Genomic DNA, 27,577 nt, shown 5'->3' with positions numbered 1-27,577 from the left:
CTATTATCTGAAATTAGGCCATGCAAGACAAGACTTTTTGGGTGGTAGCTTTAATAACGGAACACCCTCATCACAGATATTTAACCATGACCGAGCATATGAAATTTCCAGCACACACTAATGGTTTGTTTTCCAGGGCTTACTCTTCGTTTTTCTTTTATAAAATATGTGATTTTAATTGTTGTTAGTATTTGTTTATATTGTGTGTAAGCCGCCTCAAGTGTGCTTCATTTAGAGTTGCCAAGCCTACCTGGCAACTGGTGGGGGAGACTTACAGGGTAGTCAGGAACCCTTGTTGACTATGTGCCGCTTGCAACATGCTGACATAATTTTGCTGTGCGCATCAGAAGTGATGCCAGTGCTTCCCCCAATGATGTGCTGACATCACTTCCAGGAGCATGAGGAGTCATGTCACCATGCCGAGACACTGCTGACTCCCCCTGCCCCAGTTTTGGTTCCATTTTTTCATGCCAGCCAGCTGAGTGGTGGCAGGGAGCACCCACTGAGGGCAGGGAATCTTCCACTCCCAGCAGGGGCCTGGTAACCCAAGTTGTTGAGTGAGATATAAGTCACTGAAATCACATGTTGGTATCCTGCTCTTCCTCCAAGGAGCTCAAAGTAACTTCCATTATTCTCTCCTCCCTTGTTTTATTCTCAGAACGACGCAGCAAGGTAGGTTAGCCTGCCACAGTGTGACTAGTCAAAGGTCACTCAATGAGCTTCACAGGTATTTGAACCCTAGCCTCCTCAGTCCTAGTACCACGCTGCAAACATTTTTAGACAGACATTTGGTTTTTCCTTCAGTTTATAATATTTACCACTGGACTGGGTACGAGAATCCAGCTAAGCTAACTGTTACGTAAAAGCGATGCTTAAAAAGCAGCAGTTTCTGCATGACAGACAATTCTCCCCAAAGAAATTGTTGTATTTCTGCACTCTGTTCTCTCTGGGACGTCTCCAGGACAATTTTCTTAAAAGTACTTCAGCCACTGCGATGTCTCCAAGGTACGTTCTCCTTCTCTTATGGTTCATATGCTTCTGGGCACCCTCTGTTTAGCAGTCACGTAAAAGCACTCTGCAGTGCTAAAACGTACTTATTCAAGTAAAACCTTTCAACTGTACATGCAGTTCTACAAAAGCAGCATCCTATTCATATACAGGTTAGCTGTGAGCAGTGCTGGATTTAGATGAAGAGAGGCCCTGGGCTATTCCGCTTGGGAGGCCCCTCCCAATCGCCCACCCTCACGGCTAGAAGATGGAAGAGTGTTTTAAATAAAATTCAGTGAAGCCGAGGATGATGACGGGTGTTTAAAATTCCACAATTCCTCCTCTAAAGGACATAAGATGTTATTGGTAAATATAGTAATGGTTTGGGGGGGGGGAAGCATAAATGTTAAAATTAACACTGTCAAAAACTTTTGCAGTAACCGAACTTTGTAAACATTTTGTGGAATAAGCAGGAATTTTTAGGAAAATGAAATTGTAAGTTTACTGTTTACTAAAATATTATACACCTTGGCCAGAGGCCCCCTAGGTTTAGAGGCCCCAGGCTTCAGCTTGCCAAGCCTATAGGTAAATCCGGCACTGACTGTGAGACATACATTATGAAACTCTTAGCAGCAAAAACTATGAAACTTTTGTCAACAAGAACATGGTATATACTTTAGTATATTTCTACTTGTATTTTTGACCTTGAAATAAAATCACTGGAGTTATAAAAAGTACGAAACTATTAGCAACAGTCTCTGGATTTAAGTATCCACGCATTTGGCCATGCTGAGAATTAGATATATCACTAGCTCTGCTTAGGACTGCACTGTGAGCCAACTTTATTTTTAAACATCCAAATGAACAGGTACAACCTCAAAACAGCTAAGTTTATAATACATGCAGACAACCACATCATGTATAATACATGCAGCCAACCACATCAAAGAAGCCACGTGGATGGCAGAAACTGTTAGTTCCAACACTTCCTCAGCATTTAGGCTGAGGGAAAATGAACAACTTCCAAAACAAGTTACTTAGACGACAACCTTACAAAAGTAAAAATCCTGTTCCAGGATTCCCGATGGATGCTTGCAGTAGCTGAGGCTGTGGATACAAATAGCTGTGGGATCACTCTGTGGGAAAAGGCGGCTGAATGGAGTAAGCAACAGGGTTCTACTGCCTCTCCTAAAATGAACATATAGGTAATTGCTCGTTACTTTATTGTGCAATATGGTAATACTGCTGGTAATGGGCTCTAAACTGCTTGTTAACAAAAGCTATATAAGCACAGATTATAGGAATATCAGCGGTAAGCAGGAGATTTCTTCTCCTCTTCCGGACACACTCAACTCAGTACCACATGCATCTAACCTCATATTAGGATTATAAAAAGCCATTACAGCAGCAGCTGCAACTTTCAATCCCAATCTAAAGTCCTCCGGCACTCTCAGTCTTCACGAGCCTTGTTAAATTCACTATCTCATACATAGCCAACATCCAGTAATAGTATTATTTCTTTCATTCAGGCACACATCAATTTTTTTTCTGATCAGAATGCTTATCATATGTCTGAATATTAATGAGAACATAAGAAAAGCCCTGCTGATTATGTTGAGGCTCATGGTTAATAAACAGAAAGTGAAAAATGAGACAACAGTTAGAGATACTACAATGTAATTTTAATTTTACCTTTAGATAATTATTTGGTCCGTCAACATACTAACTAGACATAGACAGCGATCATTCCCTGAATATGTTATCTATGTAACTCGCCCAAACATTGAAAAGCAAAGTAATGCTATTTTGCCTGATTTGCATTACAATTTTTAACTCTAGTTTTTTAACCCCATGTTAGATGTTTATATTGTTCCTCTCCCTATTTTCCTTTTGTACCTCTTTTTATATAATAAAATTATATTTAAGAAGAAAAGCCCTGCTGGATCAGACCACTGGTCCATCTAGTCAAGCATCCAGTTTCCCAAGCGGCCAACCAGCTGCCCTAGAGGGCCAACAAACCGGGCACAGAGGCCAAGGCCTTCCCCAATGTTGCCCCCGAGCAGTATTCAGAGGGTCACTACCTCTGAATATATAGTCAAGCCAAGTGAGTTTATTTGTATAGCCGTAGGCCGTTACATGTTTGGTTGGAGTGTATGGAGGATTGTGGGCGGCTGTGCCCTTAAATAAATCTGCATCGGCTGCTGATAGCAGCTCACTGCACTACATTGTTTTGCTTCCCTTTTGCTTTATACTGCTGTGTCGCCCCTTCTGAGCAGCTCTATTTAATGAACAGACAAGTAAGCTAACTGGTCTTGCCAGCGTGCCGTACCTATTGGACTCCTGTCTGAAACCTTTACTAATTAGGTTCACCTGAGTTATTTACACTCTGTGATCCTTCACAATGGGAACAAACAACCAGCCACGTGATCTGGATGCTCTCATGCCGCCTCCGGCTGGCAAACAGTATAAAATTGATGACTTTTTACCATCAAGCTGCAATGTAGATTACACAATTCCCACTGCAAATCATTTTCTTCCACTGGTTAACCTTTCACCTGACGAACACTGTAATATTGATGGGGGGCGGGGGGCTGGGGAAATCTCTCTGGAGCAGGAAGTAGAAAAAGGAAAAGAGAAAGGTGGAAAAGCTAGAAATGTAGCTGATTTTACAAGTGATTTTACAAGTGACCTTATAAATGACCATACCAGATTGATTGCAAAAACAGCCAAGCTTACTTTTGAAAGTTTAAGACATCTAGAATCCAAACCTGATCATCTTACTTATCTAGTTTTATGACTTACAAGGAGAGTGCATACCAGCTCTGTCTCCCCTAGGCCCATTACTCAAGTGCAATCTTCTGACCGTTTGGAGGATGGGAGCAAACTGTCCAATGGGAGTTCACGGCAAGAAAAAATGAATTCAAAATATCACCTGAAGTTACAGCCCTGTAAAGTTTGCCTCACTATCTGCAGGTATAGAGGTGCGATCCCTCTATGAAACAGCAACCAGCAGATGGTTTGTCATCTAAGAACTCTGAATATATATGCTCCCTTTAAATGTTCCTATGCTTCTGTCTAATCCCCCTTTAAAGACATCTATGCCCATGGGTATCCCTACATCCAACCAAATCATTTTTTCAAAATTTGATTTCTACACCACGCTGGCCCTCAGAAGCTTGACCCTGCAGCCTACCTACCCACTCGAGGATCATGACCCACACTTGGAGAACCACTGAATTCAACAGTTTGATGGACTTGGATGTTTGTCCACGATAATGAAAAAAACCAAAGCTAACAACTTGGATCATAAATAGTACATATTAATACAACACTGCAAGCTAGGATGGAGGGGAAAACACTTTTGAATGAGGCTAGAAAGCTGGCACATGCCAAGTGCAAAAATCTAACGGAGTCATTGAGTGGCTGCAGTCAAAAACCAGATGGGGTTTTGATAATCTGAATGGATCCAAAGGAACTAGATGAAAATATCAAAAGAGAACATTTCCATATGCCAACTTGATTTCAAATAATAGGAAACACATAATACAGCAAAATCATTACATAAGGTTGGAGAAGACACTTTTCAGCAAGGTGCTGCAGACCATGGATGGCGGGTGTTGCTAAATATTTTTTTGTACTGCGTTTTAACAGTGTTTAAAGTGGGAGATCAGCAACTCGAGGTTCCACACAGCTGCCAGTGTAGAGACACAAGTTCTGCATGAAAAGGATGGAGTCTGGCTATGGACCTTGGCCCACTTCTAGAAGGAGTACTAGGGAAAAGAGCTGCCAGCAGGAAAACCATTGAGAAGAGAAAACCTTTGCCTCCCATTCAAAACATCTTAATTCTCAGGGTAAGGACATATAGCATGGGGTGGGGTGGTGGGCAGTGGCTATTTTCTAGCGTGGTATAGTGGTTTAGTGTGGTGGTTGGGAGTGGTGGACTCTGATCTGGAGAACGGAGTTTGATTCCCCACTCCTTCACATGAGCAGAGGAGGCTAATCTGGTGAACCGGTTTGGTTTCCCCACTCCTACACATGAAGCCAGCTGGGTGACCTTGGGCTAATCACAGCTCTTAGAGCTCTCTCAGCCCCAACTACCTCACAGGGTATCAGTTGTGGGGAGGGGATGGGAAGGTGATTGTAATCTGGTTTGATTCTTCCTTAAGTGGTAAAGAAAGCCGGCATATAAAAACCAACTCTTCTTCTTCTTCTAGCTTGCAAGACTCCTCTTCCACAGAAATAGTGAGGACAGAACAGTATGCTGAAAACTCATTTTCCCTGAGGAAGAGTGCAGAGCTAGTGGGGTGCAGTGATACGAGTGCTGGACTAGGACTTAGGAGTCCCAGGTTCAGACTTCCATTGGGTCTCCTTGGGCAACCCTGGGCCAATCACTCTCTTGCAGCCTCCCTCACAACATCTTCCTCACAGGAGTGTTGTAAGGATAAAACAGCGGAGGATGGAAGAGCCATGTATGCTGCCCTGAGTCAACTAGAGGAAGGCTGGGATAAAAGTGTGGCATACAGATAGTATTTTAAAAAATGAATTTAAACCAGCCAGTAGATCAAAGAGCTTTTAAAAGGGAGCTGGAGGACAGGTTCAAAAATGAGTAAATGACACCTCCATGTTCAGAGGCTCTATACCTCTGAATCCCAGCAGGTAGAAAGCAACAATGGGGAAAGGCTTGACCTCCATATCCTGCTTGTAGGCCTTCTGGGGGTATCGGTTGGCCACTGTATGAAACAGGATGCTATCTAGATAGGCCTGGCCAAGCAAGATGCTTCTTATGTTTTATACAAAGCAATATAGTAAAAAAAAAGAAGAAGAAAAAAAGAACTGTGCTGGATTCAATACCATCATCCCTTGCCATGAAAGAAAGGGTATCTCTGCTCATGTAAGGGGTGGGGATTTTTGCCAGCTCCTCTGTCCCACAACCCTCTCTAGTCTTCTAGCCATATCCCATGTCATTCCTAGAGGTCCCCCTTTGAGAAAGCACAGGGGGAGGCAGCATAGATCCAATCCATGACCAAAACTCTACTCATCATTTAGCAGGATCCTGAATTAACAACCCATGAACGTTGAAAAACAGGAACAGCTGAATTCCGCTACAATGAGATTTTAAGGGTTAAAAAGGCTATAAATGTAAAAACCAATCAAAACATCAGAAAAACTGAAAACATAACAACAAATTGTACTGTTAACTTCCCCATCCTCAGAATGATGGTAGGATTCCCAGAATGAAGATTGTTCAGCAACCTGGATAAAAACACAGCATTGTTCTTTGAGTGATCCTGCGTGACAGCAGGCTGGCAGCAATTGAAAGAGGCCAGGACCCTGATGGAGTCTGACTCACTCCTGCTGCTTGCAAACATCTCTAAATGCTAGCAGTCATTACATTAAGCTTGCCTTTCAGGCAACAGACTCCTGAACGCTGCCCCAATTAGAACACCTAAACGTATCTTCAAATCATAACAGGAATACCAATTCTGCTACTGTCCTTCGACCCAGTGAACTTCCATTGTCAGTCACTTCACTACCAACATGTCAGTGTCTTATTCTCATTCCTAAACCATTAGGCCATAATGAGTGACTCACAGGAGAGAAGAATTCAACACCACCAAAGTAGAGACCTATAGAGAATATCTTTATCATAGATTCGTAGAGTTGGAAGGGACCACCAGGGTCATCTAGTCCAATCCCCTGCACAATGCAGGAAATTCCAAACTACCTCCCCCCATGCCCCCAGTGATTTCTACTCCATGCCCAGAAGATGGCCAAGATGCCCTCAATAGAATCATAGAGTTGGAAGGGACCACCAGGGTCATCTAGTCCAATCCCATGTACAATGCAGGAAATCCACAACTACCTCCCCACACACACCCAGGGACCCCTACTCCATGCCCAGAAGATGGCCAAGGTGCCCTCCCTAAGGTCACAGGATCAGCATGGCTGACAGGTGGCCATCTAGCCTCTGTTTGCAAACCTCCAGGGAAGGAGCGCTCACCACCTCCTGAGGAAGCCTGTTCCACTGAGGAACCTCTCTGTTCCAGAAAGGCAGTCCCAGCCTGAGGCTCTCCGAGCACCCCAGGAGCTCTGGGGCAGGTGAAATTAGTTCTACACCCCAAAGCAAGCTTGAGTTTCGACACACATTTGCATTCCATAAGGGTGTTTATATTATGGGATGTTGCCCTGCTGTTCAAAGAACAAAGGTCAACTCTCATCTGGGCATGCGACCAGGGCTGCATCCACACAATGTTGTATATCACATTCCTATTGTGCTGTAGCAATTGTTTGCAACTAAATTGGCTTGTCCACACAGGACAAGCCAACTGTGAGTTGATTGCTATAACGCAACAACAGAATATCTAGTGATATATGGCATGGATGCTGCAAATTTCACCACAAACACATTCGACAGTCAATATTACTGTGTTCAATGGTACTGCTCAGATGCAAGTTGATCACCCAATCTGTTTGGTCAATGCCAAACAGCTGCAAGCATCTGCTGAACTGGTTTGCACAAAACTGCCCATGCACAAAGACACCGCTGAAGCAAATGGACCGGCGGTCATTAGTGTCAAGAAGGACTATGAAGATGAACACCGAAGGGTAGGGATTTATTAAAACACAGCATTTGCTGATGACTGATTTATATGATTGTTACATGATCTGTCTATTTAAACAATTGCTTGGTAAGCAGAGCAGATATGCAGCAAGGATGAGAGGAAGTAGCACTCAGCTGGGCTGCGTGAGAATATGCATGCATGAAAAGCCAATGATGCTGTACTGCATGGTAAGAAAGGAGTATGGTAAAGGAATACCATGAAGTAACCTGTTGAATACCAACAAACAGACTGACAAACTATCAAACTGATCGTCAAAAAATAGTGAATTGAACCTGGCAGCTGTTCAAGCATCCCGAATTTGTGGATGCCACCAAGGCTGCTGGGCTCAGTGGTAGAACATCTGCTTTGTGTGCAGAAGGTCCCAGGTTTAATCTTCAGCACCTCCAGTTAAAAAGACCAGGTAATAGGTGATGTGAAAGACCCCAGCCTGAGATGCTGGAGATCCACTGCCAGTCTGAATAGTCAATACTGACCTTGATGTACCAATGGTCTGATTCGGTATAAGGCAGCTCTAGGTCTTCATGTGATATACATGCCTCAGATAGCTTGCACATGCCTCCTGACCAATAAGCTGTAGCACTTAGGGATTATGAGAAGAGGGCTTGTTATTACCACTGGCAACGTCAAAAACCCTCCTCCAGTCTAAGAAGACTTCCTGCAACTTAACTGGCTCTTCCTCCAGCAAAACAAAAGCCACTTAAGATAGAGTCAGGCATCTTAGACTGGAGGAAAGCTTCAAATCTTGCCAAGCGAAGGATAAAGGCCACTATCTACATCAGGAGCTTCCCATATGGTGCCCACAGGCACTGTGGTGCCAGCCAACACCTTTCCTGTCTTCCACTAAGTGTTTTTAGAAAGGGGACAGGGCTAGGTGGGGCTTTTGCCCAGCAAAACTTCTGACTGACCACTGGATATTTGATTGGCTGTGCAAATTTTTAAAAACATTGGTTTGGCAGCAGCTGCCAAAATGATCTTCAAACTAACAAGCCCCAGGGACCAGGCGGCATTCATCCTAGAGTTCTTCAAGAACTCAAATGGGAAATTACTGAACTTCTAACAATGATATATAACATGTCCCTTAGATCAGCCTCTGTACCAGAGGACTGAAGAATGGCCAATGTAACACCCATTTATAAAAAAAAAGGTTCCTCAGGGAACCCAGGAAATTACAGGCCAGTTGGCTTAACGTCTGTTCCAGGTAAATGGATGGAAAGTATTATTAATTGTCAAGCATATCAAAGGGCAAGCTCTGCTGAGCAAAATCCAACATGGCTTCTGAAAAGGTAGGTCCTGACTCACTCACTTTTTAGAGTTTTTTGAAAGTGTCAATAAGCATGTGGACAGGAATGAGCCTGTGGACATTGTGTAAATGGCTTTCCAAAAGGCTTTTGACAAAGTCCCCCACCAAAGACTGCTAAGCAAAATTCATAGTCATTGGATAAGAGGACAAGTCCTCTTATGGATTGAGAGCCGGCTGAAAAATAGGAAGCAGAGTGTAGAAATCAATGGTCAGTTTTCCCAATGGAGTGATGTGAGCAGTGGGGTCCCTCTATCTTGCTGAGACTGAAGGCAGACATCCAGTGTACAATGCAACAGAAATCCAGTAACACATCCAGTGACCTTTAGACTGGCATTGTTGATATTTCTCCCCTTGTGAAGAACACAGTGACTTTAGAGTGCTTTTATTTTCATTCTTGGATGATTCTAAGAAGGCTATGGGTTGGATCCTGCCATGTGATAGCAGGAGAGAAGTTTCACTTAATGCAGTTTCATTTGCGCAAGCCATTGGGTAAGAGGACTCTAAGGTCAAGCACTGACCTTTCATTTTTGATCAGTGTCACTATGTGCAAAAACCAAAAGGCTATTTGAGGCAGTCATTACAGTTCAATCTAAAGGTGTGATATTACTTGATCGAAGAAGGTCAGTATTTGGAGGCTTTCTGGAATACACCTTGTGCTAGGTCTTGTGAAAGCCAAAGCACAAGATGGGATACAGTCAAGTTGACAGTGAAAGAACTACCTATAATGACTTCCTTGTTTTTCCCCTTGTGTAAGTGCTCTTGTGAGAGTGGATATAGTGCATAGGATCCAACCCTTCATGTTATGGCTATGGATTCTCTGTCAAAGGGTCACTGTGGATGTGGGGGGGAAAGGTAGTTGTGAATTTCCTGCATGGTGCAAGGGGTTGGACTAGATGACCCTGGTGGTTCCTTCCAGCTCTATGATTCTATGTACAGCTACAGCTGGAAGTGTCTATTTGTTAGGTAATGCCATTGGTGAAAAAGTGAAGATAAGATTGAAGACTTTATATGAAGTGGAATGAGAACAGCGAAGTGGGAGAGAGAGAAAGGATTGGACTACTGGGCTGGAAGAATTGGCTAGGAGAAAAGATACAGTTGGTTGCTGTGATATATTAGTTTTTAAATAATTTATTTTAAAAACCATGTCTTTCTCGAACCTAATATTTTTTTATGTCAGAACAAAAATTCAGTCAGGAGTGGTTCCCTGTCTTGCAGCAGGGGTTTAAGCAAGAATAACTGAGATAAACCCTTAAAAGGGGGGGGGGCTCCTCTAGCAATCACTTCTCCTTGGAAAGGTCTAATGGTTATGCCAAAGGCAAAAAAAAATAACCCTAGCCTGTTGTCTTTGGAACTGTTTCTTCTTTACATAATATTTTGGTTTATGGCAGATTGTAGTCAATATCCTATCTGGCTGCAAATCCTTTCTATGCTTCCTCTGGTTTGAGCTTCACTGATTTGTTTCATTAAGGGGTTGCCAGGCTCAAATCCAGAGACAATCACTTGAAGAGCCCAGAACCTATGTACCCAAGACAGCTCCCATGTGGAGTCCACTCAAAAAGACATTCAACACAACACACAATGCATGCAGCAAAGAGCTTTCTCACATTCTGCCTGCCAAGGAACAGGCCACTTTCTCCATCAGGACTGGAGGGGCCGTGGCTCAGTGGTAGAGCATGTGCCTGGCATGCAGAAGGTCCCAGGTTCAATCCCTGGCATCTCCAGTTAAAGGGACTAGGCAAGTAGGTGATGTGAAAGACCTCTGCCTGAGACCCTAGAGAGCTGCTGCCAGTCTAAGTAGACAATACTGACTTTGATGGACCTGCAGTAGAACACAAGTGGATGGCTGTTTTTCACCGCAGATAGAAAAGAATGATGGTCAAAGAAATAAAATCATAGAAGCAGGAGACACCCCTATCTTCAGAGTCTTTGAAAGGACCCAGTAATGCTATATGAAGCATATTGGCTGGCCTTGGTCCATTCTGATTTTTCACTGATTTCTCAACCTTCTTATGTTCTGTGTCATCCATGTCCCATTCCCTTTGAACATTTTAATGTTTCTCCATGATTCCAATACATTCTCTCCATGACTTTAGTGATATCATTACAAATACACAGGCTCTTCTGAAGCTGGTAATGGTTAGTGTCTCTTCTAGACCTCATCCACTCAAGTTTTGGTATTTCCTGGACCTCCCAGTTCCTTGGGAATAACACTGGAAAAATTAACAGCCCCGCCATGCCATACAGTCACCCAGCCATTCCTTGTGAATATGAGGGAATTATGGTTTCATGTGAATGTGCCCATTCATGGATGATCTTGGGCAGATAATTTGACCTTACTGACAGGCCTTTGTCAAAATTCCCACAAGAAATCTAATTTGTAGGGCCATTTTCAAAGTATATAGAATAAAATGAATAAAACATCATGAAAAAAAATTGGAGATGTTCTTCTCTGTGTTTAAAACAGATCACACCCTGCATAACGTTGATTCGTTGTAAGTAATGTGAGTTCTTTAAAAATACAGATGAAGGGGGGAAATAGTTCCATGTTACCAATGCGAAGCACACACTCACCTGTTATTTCTTCTAAAGAATTTGCTCTCATGTCTAGCAGCACGGTGCCATTGAGGACACAACTTCTCAGCTCAAACAAACTATGTAGCGACAGAGTGGCAACGTACGGTTTACTCCACCTCTCCCCTCCATCTTCAACATCTTCTTCAAACTTCAACCACCTAGACAAGCAAACAGTTTAATGAACCTTTTCCTGCTAAAAAGGCAGAAATGCAAGCAAAATATTTATCTATTTATTAAAATGTTTTTATGCCGCCTTTCCACCCAATCAGGGTCCACAAGGCAGCAAGCATAAAAACATTTAAACATTTAAAATACAGTTAAAATATAAAATTCAATTAAAGACGCATGAACAAACAACATTAGAAGGAAGGCCAAAAACCATTATTGGGGGTATGCCTGATGAAACAATAAAGTATTCACCTGCTGGCGAAAGACACCAATAGAGGGAGAATCCTCCTGGGGAAGGCATTCCAAAGTTTTGGTATTGTGATGGAGGAGGCCCTTTCTTGGGTCACCACCCATCTAGTCTCAGAAGGCAGGGGCAACCAAAGCAGGGCCTCTGAGGATGACTGAAGTGAGCGGGTAGGTTCATATGGGAGGAGGTGGTCCTTAAGGTATGCTGGTCCCAATATGTACAGGGCTTTAAAGGTCAATACCAGCACCTTGAATTGAGCACAGAAGCAAATTGGAAGCCAATGTAGATGGAACAAGACTGGAGTGATATGGCCCCTACGATCCCCTCCAATCAACACTCCGCCCGTAGCACTTTCTATCAACTGTAGCTTTTGGACAGTCTTCAAGGGCAGCCCCACTTGCATTTTGCAAACAGCAAAATGCAGTGATTGAATTGCCAAGTGGAATTCCATGGTTCAAATCTCTATCCAAGCTTTAGGCAAAATATTGTATTTTGTATCTCAGAGAACTATTATGATAAGATTAAATAAAGACACATGGAGTTGGAGCCTACAGTTTATTTCATCAGTAGAAGGGTCCGTAAGTCATTTTCAGCTATTACAGTTTTTGCTGTCGCAACTATATGTGTAATGTGTAATCCTCTTGATATGAACTTGAAACCCAGGTTACTTCAGGGTATGATTTCATGTGTACTGAAACAAAAAATAGGTATATTGCCCTATTTGCACAAAAAAATGGTGACCATTTTGGACCTGTGAAAAAATACAAAAATTTTGGAAAGAAGTCCATAAAAGTATTGAAAAAATCCTGGAAAGACATATAGATTATGATCCGAAATTATTTCTTTTAAACAAATTTCCTGACGACATAAAAAATGAACACCATGATATGATCAAATACTTAACAACAGCGGCAAGGACAACTATAGCCATCACCTGGAAGATGGAGACCATACCAGACATGCAAAATTGGCTGAAAAAGTCGCTGGATTACATAACAATGGTGAAATTAACAGACTACCTGGCAGACAAAACACAAGAACATTATCAAACAAAATGGAAGCCCTTTTATAAGTTTATTAAAATAACCTTCTAAGAAAAAAAAGGCAGAAAGAGTACTTTAAATGTTAACAATCTCCCTCAAAAATAAGAGTGAATAGTTTCTGACTCACAATACATGTGTTAACCTAGATAACTCATAAAAATAAAATTTAAGGCAAGAAACAAATACGTATCGGGAAAAATTACACAAAATTTTCAGAAGATTTTTTAAATGTTGGAATTAGAGGAATTTATGGAAAAGACTAAATAAAAATAAGCACAAGCTGGTAAAAGATCAGGGATAGAATTAAACAACATTTTATCTAGGTGTCTTGAATGGGCATTGTTTAAATACCAAGACTATTTGAATTACAGGTTAGACCTTCCCTTCCCCTATGTTATCAATTATTATATGTGTTGTGTATGTTTACCCCATTCTTTTTTCTGTTCTAAATATGAATAAAAAGAACTTTTAAAAAAATGGTGACCATGTGTATTGGGAGGATCATGGATAATGTGCTCTTATGTTACAAGGTTGGAGCATCAAAACTGGAATGACTGAAAACGTCTCATGTGCCAGAGAAATGCATAGACTGACAGAACAAAATGGTAAGATCCAACCCACTGTAAACTCAATGTATGAGTGTTTTGGAAGGCAGTAGCAGTTTCCTTGGATGGCTTTGAACCCTGCTCTATGAGGCTAATACTATTGGCTACCTTATTTGCAGGAATGCTGAGATAATGTATGTGAACCACTTTAGGAAGACGTTTTTTATCGTGTGTGTTTTAAAAATATAATTAAGAAAGCCATAAGGGCCTAGTATGTGTTTGATGGAACCCTAAGCTTGACTCCTTAGCATGATATAGAATAGAGTCTTCAGAGGTTACTTCGCTAAGGATGGCTCTACTTAGGCCTAAGACTGCTGTTATCAATTTAAATGTATTTTTTAATTTAATTGGTTTATCTGAATCTTTATTTATTAAGAAAATTATTTTAAAACCATTAGTTTCAATTAGGCAAAACTCTTGGTTTAATCAAGAGTGCAGTCTCCTTAAAAGAGCAATTTCTCGGAAACAGAGAGAATTCAAAAGCAACAATACTATCTGTGTTCTGAAAGAGTTGTTAGTTCTCAACAGGAAATATACGAGCTTGATTAACCGAAGGAAAAGCGAGGATTTATATAAGAACTGGAGATGTCTGATTACAGCTATAAATAACAGTGACAACTCAGCCTTTTGATCTATTGTCATTTCTGCCAAGAATGGTCATGTGAAAGTCCCTGCCTGTATTCCTTCTTCCATCTGGATAACTTATTTTAAGAACTTTTTTCTTATTCCCGAGACAATCAAGGTTCTGGAACTGCTGTAACCTCCACCATTTTGCACACATGGCCGGTTGTGTCCCCTGATGAAATTAAGTCCCTCATTAGTCGCCTATGTCAGGGGAAAGCCCCAGGTTCTGATTTAAATCCTAAATGAACTATTTAGAGTAAAGCCTCATTGGCGGGCTGATATTCTTGTTCCTGTTTTCACACAGATCAATGCTTCGGGAGCCATTCCAAAATCATGGAGACACACCATAATAGTTCCAATCTTTAAAAAGGGTCAGCATTCTGACCCAAGCTGCTATCGCCCAATCAGCCTATTATCTTCTTTGAGCAAACTCTGTTCTTCATACTTGCTAAGGAAGTTACTTGACTGGATTGAGCGAAAGGATGTCCTTGGCTGGGAGCAGATCGGTTTTAGAAGACGTTGGTCTGTTATTGACCACTGTTTGGTACTTTCACATTTGGCTGAGAAATATTCTTCCCCTCCCAATGATGCTCTATATGCTGGTTTCATGGGTCTTGAAGGAGCCTTCAGTGCTATTCTTAGGGAAAGACTCAATGCACCAGCGGTCTCCAAGCTCAAATCAAGTCCCCCCACCCCTTTAAATGCTGCTTTTTAATTGGCTTACTTGTAGTGCTTAATGTGAGAGAAAAGTCCCCCCCCCAAAACCCAACTGCCACATAAAAAAGCATTTTAAGAACAACAACAACCAGAAAAACCCAGAGCAATCTGAAAGGGAGGGGGGGAGAAATCCAAGCCTCGGTTTTAAAAAAGACTTTCTTGTGCTCAGAAAGAGCTCTGAGGAAGCAGGAAGTATTTCAGTCCCCGCCTCTGGACATGCTGCTTTGTAATTGGCTGTGAGCGAAACCAAGCTTGCATGCCCTGCACTTTGCCTTATGCATGGGGATTTCACCCAGGCTTTGCTCAGGGAAGATGGAAGAGTAGGGTTAACAGAGGAATGGGAAGACCCGAACATTGCGGGGGCTGACATTGAGGTCATCTCTAATGGATGGAAAACTCATGCATAACTCCAAGGAACAACCTATTCAGACCGGGGGCGAACATGAGTGAAAGTACCCATGCATAAACGACTTAGGTCTCCATTCTGATCTTTGTGGCCGGGATCAGGTCTGCCATAAAAACTTGTTTTAAAATGACGAACTGAAAAATGGCACTCCTTAACATGCTTCAACCTTTTCTTGAATGGCCTACAATTAATTTCAAGGCTAAACAAAGTTAATAAAATAGGATTTCAAGAATACTCAGAGAGAATTGCCTCTTTTTCAAACAATACAATGACTCACTGATCTTCAACTGGTAAGCTGCACTAACGGAACTACAGCAATCTCTCTTAGAAAGAGAAAACAGGGAACATATATGAACCTAAGCAGTTGTCTAATACTAAATCAAACCATTAGTTGGATCTAGCCCACAACTGTCCACATGGGCAGCAATTCTACAAAACCTCAGGAGACTAAGGAGAAGGGCCAACAGAAAAGGAGAGAGAATGACAGATCTGGATAAAGTAACAGGGAGAAGAAGAAGAAGAAGTTTGTATATGCCGACTTTCTCTACCACTTCAGGGAGACTGAAACCAGCTTACAATCACCTTCCCTTCCCCACAGCAGACACCCTGTGAGGTAGGTGAGGCTGAGAGAGTTCGGAGAGAACTGTGACTAGCCCAAGGTCACCCAGCTGGCTTTGTGTGTTGGAGTGGGGAAACCAATCCAGTTCACCAGATTAGCCCCTGCCGCTCATGTGGAGGAGTGGGGAATCATGACTTTACATTTTATGGTTGGGGCCATTGGCCAGCACAAAACAACAGAGAGAGTGGGGAATCAAACCCTGTTCTCCAGATCAGACTCCACCGCTCCAAACCACCGCTCTTAACCACTACACCATGCTTACTCCCCTCTCCCCCAAGTACTGAACAAATTGGGCAGTGTCTTTTATGTGCCATGAACTCCTGCTTCAGAAACTTAGTGCTTAAAACAGAGTAAACCGTCGAGCACAAATCCATCAAACAGAACAGCACCGCTGAGGATAAATTTGCCTGCTGAGGGGATGGAATGCTTTCCTTCACAGTCCCTAGATTTATCACCAGATCAATGCCCGCTTAACTAGAACTATGTTAGATTTAGGATTTACCCCCCAAAGCCTATTATTTCAGGATTAGTGCTGTATACGGCATTATGTAATGGCGCCTCTGCTTCATTACGATAAACAGTAATCATTCACTATATTACATTATCTAATCAGGAACAAATCAGTTAAACAAAAAGACAGACAGGCAACAGCGGTGTTTCCTGTTCTCTTGAACGCTGGTTTAAACCTAATTTATATTCACAATGCCTCATTCTGCTTTCTTCTGGAGATGAATGAAATATCTTCAGGGTGCTTTTGTGTGTGTGTGTGTGAATGTGTGTGTGTGTGTGTGTGTGTGAGAGAGAGAGAGAGAGAGAGAGAGAGAGAGAGAGAGAGAGAGAGAGAGAGAGAGATCCTTCATTGTTAATTATTCTTTGCCAATTTTCATTATTTTGTTATTCCACACCTGCTCTGACTTATACAATGTTAACCCCAAATGATAAAATCTGGTTTTGGAGGCAGCTGTATGTTGTCACAATCCAGCTGTGCCTGGATGTAAAGGATGTGTTTGGTTGCGACAACAGTGACCTTTTTTCCCCCACTTCCATTTGACTCTGAAACGTTCCGCCACGTGACTCGTTTCTTTTCTGCGAATGGCAAGCGTGAACCCAAATGTTTCCTTCAAAAGACAATTCACCTGGCCATCTCCCGCCACTCGGTCTCTTCTCCTTCACGACAACAAAGTTCGTCAAGCTCTGTGAACAGGTCGTGAGGGATGTGCTCCTCATCGTCATCCTCGGTTCCAAGAATAAACTGTACCCTCTGTGAAGGGGTGTCTGTGGGGGGGAAAGAGAAAACAAGGCCATCAAATGGAAGCAAAGGGATAATAACAACAAGGCTGAGAAGCCGGTACAGAGATTTAAGGGAAAATGCTAAAACAAAAGCTGTGTAATAACTTTTATTAAGATCAACCAAACAGCCAACTTTTATTAAGACCTGGATAGCCCTGATCTTGTCAGATCTCAGAAGCTAAGCAGGATCAGCCCTGGTTAGTAGTTAGATGAGAGATCCCCATGGAACGCCAGGATTGTTGCACAGAGGCAGGCAATGGCAAACACCTCTCTTCATCTCTTGCCTGGAAAATCCTATAAGGGGTCACCATCAGTTGGCTGGTGCTTGACAGCGCTTTCCACCACCAAAGCGATACAAAACAATTTGTGTCATTTGGATTGGTCTTCGTGAAAGGTATCGTGTGGCTTTTATTTTTGGACTCTGCTTTGGGCCAACACAGCTACCGGCAATCTTTTTCTCATCCAAAGGTGTATGACTTATATTTTAAAAAAATACTGTTAAAGCAACTACGGTAGATATCAGAATTATTGGCTGTGACCAACATTTTTTTGTGTCACCTAAGAAGAATGGAAGAAGACTATCCAGCAGTCTGTTATCTGTATAATTAACTTTACAAACAGGTATTATAGCAAAATATTGTCGAAGGCTTTCACGGTCAGAGTTCATCGGTTCTTGTAGGTTATCCGGGCTGTGTGACCGTGGTCTTGGTATTTTCTTTCCTGACGTTTCGCCCGCAGCTGTGGCAGGCATCTCCAGAGGAGTAACACTGAAGGACAGTGTCTCTCAGTGTCAAGTGTGTAGGAAGAGTAATATCTAGTCAGAAGGGGGTTGGGTTTGAGCTGAGTCATTGTCCTGCAAAGTATTAAAGGTAATACTTAAAGGTAATTATAGCACCTAATAAAATAATTACTTGTCAACTCAGCCATACTTGAATGCCAGATCTCAAAACTTGTATGCACCACGTTGTCACAAATTCAGCTTTGTTGCACGGCAGGTTAATTTTTAAAAATCAAATACATATCCTTTCCTTAGTAATGTCCCCAAAAATGTATTTGCTGCTTAGATTATAATCATGTCTTATTATACTGGCATTTCTTAGTATTTCATACAGTGGTGATCACGACTGCTGTGCTTGGTGATACCCCAGACCAGAATAGATTCAAGCAATCATCCTAGTGCTTCCTGCTGTCTGTTATTTGGATAATGCAAAAGGGTTTTTAGTATTATTATGATTCCTCTCAGGCCATGACAGCCTTAAAACCTATTTTGCATCCCAACGACAAATCTCTTCCATCGCTATACTTTGGGCGGAATCTGCGTTTCCTGAAATAGGCCGATGAATGCAATCTCTCAGCCACTCTCTTCCACAGCTGGGAGAAAAACCAGGAATCCTTCCGGAGTGACGGCTGTTGCCCAAGGGAAGGGGAAGGGATTAGCATTCCTCTGTGCCCATGGAGCAATCTCACTGGCTGATGCTCAGCTCTAGCACTTGATGCTGGGATTCCAAGCAAATGCTTACTTCCCAGCTAGCCGTAATGGAGAAGCATTACTCAGTACATACAGTTTGGTATATTTAACCCCCACAAACCTTCCAGGGATATGAAACAGAATAGGAACCAAATGGCTAATTAGACTTACATAATATTAACTCTCTGTTTTTAGCCTTCACGTGAACACATGAAGCTGCCTTATACTGAATCAGACCCTTGGTCCATCGAAGTCAGTATTGTCTACTCACACCTGCAGCAGCTCTCCAGGGTCTCGGGTAGAGGTCTTTCACATCATCTACTTGCCTAGTCCCTTTAACTGGAGATGCCGGGGATTGAACTTGGGGCCTTCTGTATGCCAAGCAGATGCTCTACCACTGAGCCACAGCCCCTCCCCTTCATTACACAGGAGCCCAGTAGCACCCTACAGACAAACAACATTTGTTTCCATATGAACTCCTGCTGAAATACATTTATAAGTCTTTAAGGTGATATCAGACTACTGTGTAATTTTGCTAGTACAGACTAACAATACTTTTTAGCCTCTGGACTTTTTAGCCTTCAGACTGGAAAAGTTGGGCTGGCAGGGCCAATGAACAACACAACCAAGGGCTCCATTTCATATTGGGAAGGACTGAATATAGTCAAGATTAAATTGCAAATAAGCACTCTTGAAGAATAACTACAGATGTTATGAAACCAGCCTCCCTGCCCTCCCTTGGTGGTGCCCTTGGGTGTTGCAAGAACTTGAAGATAAGAGTGTAATATAGCAAGAATGATGAGATCTGCAAATGTGTAACTAAATTCTCATTAAGAGGGAAACAATGAAGATAAGATGCAAAATCTGGTGGGGTACTGAGCCTTTTCATAGTGGCAGGGATGCCTAGATCATGAGGGATATGTAAGCCAAAATGTCCCTTCTATGCAAAAAGTGCAGTAGACGTGTGCAAAACTGTCTATGTGGCTGCCAACTCTAGCTTAGGAAATGCCTGAAGTTTTTTTTTGGGGGGGGGCTTGGAGAGGGAGCACAACAGGGATATGATATCACATCCTGAGATGTCATATGTCATGTCCAGGTTATAGGACATCCTTACCTTCCTGTTAAGTCACTTTCTCCCAACAAAATTCAAACTTAAAACTTAAATTTACACTATGAAATCCACCTTGGGCCTTAGCAAGAAAGACGGACTATAAATTAACCAAAATAATTTTTTTAATCCCCACCTCATATCACCTCCCCCCCCCAATTTTTTCTTACCTTATATCAGTTGTAGGCTTCTGTATGCATATGTACTATATGTCATGCTAACCCTTTGACACAAAATAATTTTGCCAGAATAACTGGCTGCTATCCAATTATGCTCCACTCTACCTAAAAAAAACCTTTCAAAAATCTCTTCAAGTTTTTTTTAAGTATGAAGAAGAAAAATCCATTCTGGACACTGATAGGTGTATTTCAGCCACAAGCAGTCCCACTGGATCCTAAATCCCCACCTGGCTTCTGCCTTTAGTATCTTTGTAGGTGGCATACAACAGGAAAAGTGGAAGTCTAGAACATCCACTCTCTGAAGCTACTCTATGACTTCCATTTCTCCTAGACTTCCATACTGCCTGCCCTATGAAGCTGGCACGTCCTCCAGAGGAACTGACGTCTGCGGTCTGGAAAATTCAAGAACTCTTGGCCCTGTTTTGAAGTTGGCAACCCTATCTGGAAATCCTTGCAATGAAAGTTTGGTATCTGTCCTTAAGACTTTTGGATCCATTCCACCTTTACCTTCCCGACTTTCCTTTTCAAACTCTGCAATCCCAAATATTTTCTCGTACAACCCGATACTTTATACCATCTAGTGCCCCTCCAATCTCCTGGTTCCCGATGTAATTCTGAACAGCCTGACTTTTTTCTGTTCCATCACAATTTTTCTGATTACGCAACCAGAATTGTTTTTTCTATATCTCAATACAGTTAGAGTCCACCCAATGAACTGTCACCTCAAGGCAGACAGATTTTTCTTGAATGATGATTTATTTACAGTTCAGTCCAAAACCGAGTTACATCATTTGGTGTCCAGAAACCTGCAGACATGCAGTTCTATTTAAACAATCTCTTAATCAGGCACATGCAGCCAACTCTGTTAGAATCCAAAAAGTCCCCAAAACTGGAATGATCAGCCGCTACTGCTGCAGATGGACCTGAACAACTAATACTTTTCCTTCTACCCTACTGGCATTTGGGTGGGATTTGATCCATCATATAGGCCAAAAAATAACAATTTGCCAGCAACACACAGAATAACAGAGCACTTAGCTTAGGTATTGTTCCTATTTTTCTAGAGGAACCATACAGGGATGATTTAATACTTAGTTTGTCTTGGTCCATTACTTTCAGATACTGCAAAACCCTATATATATATCTATCTATATGAGCTAAGACAGAGTGCTTAAGCCCTTAGGAGCATTTGTCCATAGATTTGTGTCCTAGACTAATTCATTAAAACTTGCAGAGTAGTCAATCATCTCTGTGTGACTTCTCTAGGGGGGGGAAATATGAGCCACTACTCCTAAGTATTTAAGCACTATCTACTCTGCCATTTGGAGTGCTGACAGAGATTCAGATCCACAGGACCCCTGAAGTAATGGATAAAAAATAGGTTTATTATTAGGAAATCAGATAAGTTGAGGCTCAAAGCACAAAAAGGAGATATTTTGAAATGTGGTTGCAAAGTGAATGTTGCTGGTCCCATAATGGCATAAAGCAACAATGCCGTCATTTATTTCAGCAATCGAGTTTGCAAAAGTCCTTGTTCAGGCCATTTAAAAGTGGTATGATTACAGTGAGAGAGCCAGTGTGGTGTAATGGCTAAGAGCAGTAGATTCTGTTCTGGAGAACCAAGTTCGATTCCCCCATTCATCCACATGAAGCCTTCTGAGGCCATGTATGCATGGGTATTTTACCTTGGGTTTGCTGCTGTCTTAACCCACACTTTTCTGATCTGAATTCTGAAAATCCTGTGCATGGTGGTCGTTTGCCCCGAAAAAGTCCTGGAGTATCAGGAGTAAGTTTTTGTACTGCAGAATGACTGGCAAAAATCCCATGTGTCTAAGTCCCTGCCACTTGAAAACACTGCTTTGTAATTGTAGTGTTTACTGTTAGAAAAACATCACCACCACCCCTCCCTGCCAGCTCCCCTCTGCCCCCAGTGTGTGGGAACTCTGAAATGCCTCCACAAAAGAAAATGAAAAAAGCCAGAACTGCAGCTAGGGGCTCAGCTGCCCGTCCCCTGCAATTTCCTGGGTGTAAGGCCCATTGAATACCATGGGGCTTACTAACAAGTAGGCCACTTACAAGTCTTGTAACAGGGACTGGAGAAATAAGCAGCCACTCACTGCTGAAACTGAGTAGAGAATATGCTATGGGGTGGGGGGGAATCTCTATTCATCAGAAGCCTGCAAACACTTGCTACTGAAACTGACTAGAGAAGATGCTTTGAGGAGTGGGGAGGGAAATCTGGTGGCTCTGTTGGCTCCTGAGTATGCAAACACTCATTTCCTCCCTGCCCCTTTCCTCCTGCCCCCCACTCCGTGGCTCCTGGGCACTGCGCTGGCTGGAAGAGGAAGGGAAAACACAGAATGCCTTATGCACACAAATGGCTACAATTTGAATGGAGTTGATCTTGGAGCAAACTTTAAATCTGTGGCAAAACAGCATCAGGAAAACCCGAGAAAAGTGTGGGGTGAGAGTGAAGTGAACTCTTGAGGGGTGAAAAAAACAATTTAATAGTAAGAGTTGTTCAACAGTGGAATCAGCTACCTAGGGCGGTGGAGAGCTCCCCCTCACTGGCAGTCTTTAAGCAGAGGCTGGACAAGCACTTGTCAGGGATGCTCCAGGCTGATCCTGCGTTAAGCAGGGAGTTGGACTAGGTGGCCTGGATGGCGCCTTCCAGCTCAATGATTCTGTGATTCTATGAATGGCAAACCACCTCCAAATGTCTCTTGCCTTGAAACCCCTATGGGGCTGCCATAAGTAAGCTGCTTTGGCACTTTACACACATATGACTACAATGACCCTCGAGCTGCTCTGGCCTATAACTCTAAACAACAGAAAACGAAGGCGAAAGCTCCCAGCTCTTCCCTGTTGTCAAAAATCTAATCCACCGCTATTGGTCATAAGGGTTCCAAAAAATGGGGTTATGCAAACCAATCAATATTTAAGCATACTAAAGAGGTAGGGTTTGTGAAACGCCAATTAAGAGTTGGGCAAGGGCAAGCCCACCACCACCTGCTAACCAGCTTATTAGCATCTCAATTGGGAGTTCCAGGAGAGCAGGTTTTTGGTTGCCCAGGTGACCGACAGAAAACCCAAAGGAAATGCAACACACATTAAGGCTGCTTTACAGGCACTGTGAAGTGCCAGCAAGCCATGTCAAGCTGACCCATACAAACTACATTCAGCACTCTTATCCCTCTCTTCTTTTAGTTACTTCAGAGTGGCCTAAAAGGGTTTCCCAGTGATCTCTATCCAGGCACTGAACAGGCCTGCATCACCTTTATGTTAACAGTGCTATAGCACCTGGTATTCTCCGACTGCTCTGGAGGAAGCTGCAACTTCTCATAATACAAGAACGCAGGGTCATCTGCTGAAGCTGGAGGGTGAGAGATTCAAAACAGATGAAAGGAAGTATTTCTTCACATTACATATAGTTCAATTGTGGAACTCCCTGACCCAGGATTGGTGATGGTGTCTCATGAACATTTGGCCAGGGAGAAGAAGAAGAAGAGTTGGTTTTTATATGCCGGTTTTCTCTACCTTTTTTTTAAGGACTCAAACTTGCTAAGGACTTTTTTTTTTTAAGGAGACTCAAACCAGCTTACAATCTCCTTCCCATCCTCTCCCCACAACAGACACCGTGTGAGATAGGTGGGGCTGAGAGAGTTCAGAGAGAACTGTGACTAGCCCAAGGACACACCACTGGCTTCAGGTGTAGGAGTGGGGAAACTGCAGCAGCATCCTGCCTGTGTTTCACAGCACCTAGTATAATAGGCATGCTCTTCTGAACCTGGAGAGAATCGGTATGCATCATGACTAGCATTCATTTTGACTAGCAGCCATGGATTGGGGGTTGGGGTTGAGGTCTGTAGCTTCAACTGCAAGAATGCTCATTGGGACTGGTGGGACTCATGCCATTTGGGGAAAAAGGAAGTTACAGATGCATTTCAACTGTCCTGAAAGGTTACTTGGAAGTAAATGCCAATGAAATCGGCGAGAGTTACAAATGAATAAACCGGATTAGCAGTTTAGGGCAACGCTGTCCAAACCACATCCCAGGGTTTCTTCGAAGCTTAACACAAGAAATCCTTAGCATGATTAATAATGATGGAAGGCTTTTTTGAATGACGGTGGGCTCACTACTGATGGGGGTGCATTCTAGGGCTCAGTTTCAGTTCACAGATGGTGACACGGAGACCAATAGGCATGGTCAGCCTCTACTTGAAACGGGAGCCCTCAAACAATCCTCAACGTCCTCTGAAATCTGCACGGCATTCCTGGCCGATGCTTGAACAAGGACCTGGGACTTCTTAGTCACTATAGGATCGAACCATTTTAACAAAGACTGGGACTCCCCCTGCCCCCAGTCAGGTATTACCAAAACTAATTCCTGCACTTTTCTTGATTAGAGCTTGATGTTACATAATTATATCTCCCCTGTACTTCCTGCACTCTGCGGCCCTTGATCTTGCTGCCTGCTTGGTGTTTTGTTGCTGTTCAAACTACATAAAATGACAGCATCATGTGGATCCACTCCTTGCATCTGAAGAAGTGAGCTCTAGCACACAAAAGCTTATGCTGGAATAACATTTGGTGAGGGTTGAAGGTGCCTTGTGTATTTTTGCTGTAACGTGTCGAGCAGGGATTCCCAACCCTTTTGAGCTTGAGGACACCTTTGGAATTCTGACCCAGTGAAGATCCTTGTGCAATGGTGGCAGCTGCCAAAGCAACATTTTTAAAAAAATCAGCACAGCCAATCAAATATCCAGTGGCCAGTCGAAAGCCTTGCTGGGCCAAGGCCCCACCTGGCCCCACCCACTTTCTAAAACACTTGGCAGGCACCAGAAAAGGAGTCAGCAGGCACCGTGGCACCCACGGACACCACACTGGGGACGCTGATAGCATCCCTCTTGAAAAACCTTGTGCGTCCTATGAAGACTGTTATGTATGTTGACTCAGGTTGAGCTTGCTCTTTCCCTCCAGGCTCCTTCGCCCTAACTTCCAATTGGACAGTGAACTCTTGCTGACCAACCACAGACTGGGGGGGGGGGGCGGGGCTCCGGGTGGTTGGGACAGGAATATAAGGAGGTTGTTGTGCATTGCCAGTTCAGTTCCTGAGTGTTGAATAAACGGTTGTTGTTGGAACTCCGTCTCCGGTCTCGTGCATCGGTCACATGTACATATAAAAGACAGATTCGAGTGCATAGCCATGTGGGTCTGCAGTAGAAGAGCAAGATTCAAGTCCAGCAGCCCCTTAAAGACCAACAAGATTTCCAGGGTATAAGCTTTCAACAGTCGAAGTCTGACAAAGGGATCTTTGACTCTCAAAAGCTTATACCCTGGAAATCCTGTTGGTTTGTAAAGCGCTACTGGATTCAAATACTGCTCTTGTGCATCCTACGGCTACTTCTGGCTACTGAGGGGGGAAACTTGGCCGGAACATATATTTATCCATTACTTAAATGATCCATTATGTATGCTCTAGTCCTTGGTTATTTGTCTTTTTAATTCTCCTTTTAGTAAACTGGTAAGATACTTTAAAATAATAATGCACTTCCTGAATTAGGAGCATCTGATTTTGGTGATCTGAAATGTGTGAGAGGATGTGCTTCTGTTTCTACTTTTAGGATCTTGGGATAATGGCAGTTTGTTCAAAATAGATTCAGCTTCGTCATTTGGTTTTTAATTGGTATTTATTCTCAGTGTCCCAGCCCACTCTTAATCTTCTTAATTCTTACTAAGGTTTTGTTTCGAAAGGCACTTCTATCCTTCTGTCCACCTTACATTTTTTTCAATGTGATAAACGTTAGGGATTTCAGGCCCTTTTCTAAAACCCAAGCCTTCTTAATACCTTGCTTCCACCCTTTCAACACATATACTATAAATCCAGTTGAAAATAAAAGGCTTTTGTAAGGAGTGCTCCACAACCTAAAATTACATTGGCATTTCCACTTCTCAAATATGCTAAATTATTCTTTTGTACTATGGTATGGTGTGATAAGGTTTCCCCACAAGTGTTTTCATTATTGTCTCTCTGCTTATTATAACTTTGAAAGTATTTTCATCCTGGATGTGCCTGTTCCTGCAGAACAGCAAGTTACACTATTACACAAGCAGGGAATGGCTCTCTATTAGTAAGATTCACCAGGATTAGGGTTGCCAACAACCATGTGGTGGCTAGAGATCTCTGGGGATTACAACTGATCTCCAAGCAACAGAGATCAGTTCACCTGCAGAAAAGGGCTGCTTTGGAAGGTGGACTCTATGGCATTCTACCCCATTGAAGTCCCTCCCCAAACCCTGCCCTCCACAGGCTCCACCCCCTAAATCTCTAGGTATTTCCCAACTCAGAGCTGGCAACCCTAACCAGGATCTTCTATATGTAACCACAAAACAATTCTAGGACTCTCATTCAGTGTCAAGTGCTTTTTTGTAGAGCTAAAATTGAAAACTCTGCAAAGCAGACATATAGCAATGTAACCCTTTTGTAGACCAGAACCAACGGGTTGAAATTAAATCAAAAGAGTTTCCATCTAGACATTAGGAAGAATTTTGTAACAGTTAGACCGGTTCATCAGTGGAACAGGCTTTCTCGGGAGGTGGTAAGCTCTCCTTCCCTGGAGGTTTTTAAGCAGAGGCTAGATGGCCATCTGTCAGCAATGCTGATTCTATGACCTTAGGTCAATCATGAGAGGAAGGGCATCTTGGCCATCTTCTGGGCATGGAGTAGGGGTCACTGGGGGTGTGGGGGGAGGTAGTTTCCCCCACTTACCTTTACTGGAGAGCTGCAGCAGCAGGCTTAGAGCTGCCTCCAAGCCCCACATGGGGCCTGGAGGCGGCAGCGGCAGATGCTCTACACTGGGCTCTACACTGGGCTCCACATGAGGCACGGAAGTGGCAGTGGGCTAGCAGGTAAGTAGGGGGAGAGCAGAGAGGGAGTCTTTTTTGTTGAAAAATGGTGGTGGGGTCAAAGCAGCTCAAATCATGCCAATTTTGGGGGGATTCGCTTTTTACCTCTGTTTAAATTTGCTGCCATTTTTTTCCAGGAGGAACTCGAAAAATTCTGAAAAGGCATTTTTCAATTTTTTTCCTGTTCGGCTATAGCCGACTGCACGTCACTAGTAATGACTACCTTGAGAACAGCCCAGACATATTCCCAGAATGCAATAGCATCACTTTTGTATGCCCCATTATGCAAACCATTTATGACTGGTCTTAGTTACACACACACCAAAAAAACCCTTACCAAACGAAGGAGACTCTCTCCCATCTTCTAATCCTGAATCTCTTTCTCTGTCTCTCTTCCTGTGTTTGTGTCCACGGTGTCTATGACGTCGATGACTTTTCCTTCCTCCCAGTGGGACGTGAACACCAATGAACAAAGTTCTGTGACCTACAAAACAGGATACAGGTTACCAAGTGAATTTGAAAACAGAGCCAGTGGTCAGTTAGTAGTACCAAAACAATATAGGTGCATTATACTATGAGGATGAAACTCTTTAGGAAAAAATGGTAGCGTGAGAGAGACGGCAGAGGTGTCACCAAATATTAATAGACACATCATGTTTCAGGCTGAATTTGAAAACTGGACAGGGCTGGAGAAGGTGAAAACATCATCTTAG

At 42.8% G+C, this 27,577-nt stretch overlaps 1 protein-coding gene across 7 annotated transcripts in view; it reads right to left on the bottom strand.

The window, feature by feature from the left end:
- Positions 1-27,577, bottom strand: part of SLC4A10 (solute carrier family 4 member 10) — a 204,729-nt gene that overhangs the window by 73,810 nt on the left and 103,342 nt on the right. For all 7 annotated transcript variants that reach the window (XM_056861658.1, XM_056861656.1, XM_056861662.1 and 4 more), the window contains exons 3-5: positions 27,202-27,348; positions 17,050-17,188; positions 11,482-11,642 (exon numbers count right to left, since the gene is read on the bottom strand). In XM_056861658.1, the coding sequence (XP_056717636.1) occupies positions 11,482-11,642; positions 17,050-17,188; positions 27,202-27,348 (447 nt within the window). The remainder of the gene's footprint in view (positions 1-11,481; positions 11,643-17,049; positions 17,189-27,201; positions 27,349-27,577) is intronic.

Source organism: Euleptes europaea, chromosome 15 (genome assembly GCF_029931775.1).
Source record: "Euleptes europaea isolate rEulEur1 chromosome 15, rEulEur1.hap1, whole genome shotgun sequence".
Lineage (NCBI taxonomy): Eukaryota > Metazoa > Chordata > Lepidosauria > Squamata > Sphaerodactylidae > Euleptes > Euleptes europaea.
The sequence above is the reverse complement of the archived record's forward strand: the minus strand, read 5'-3'. Positions and strand labels throughout refer to the sequence as shown.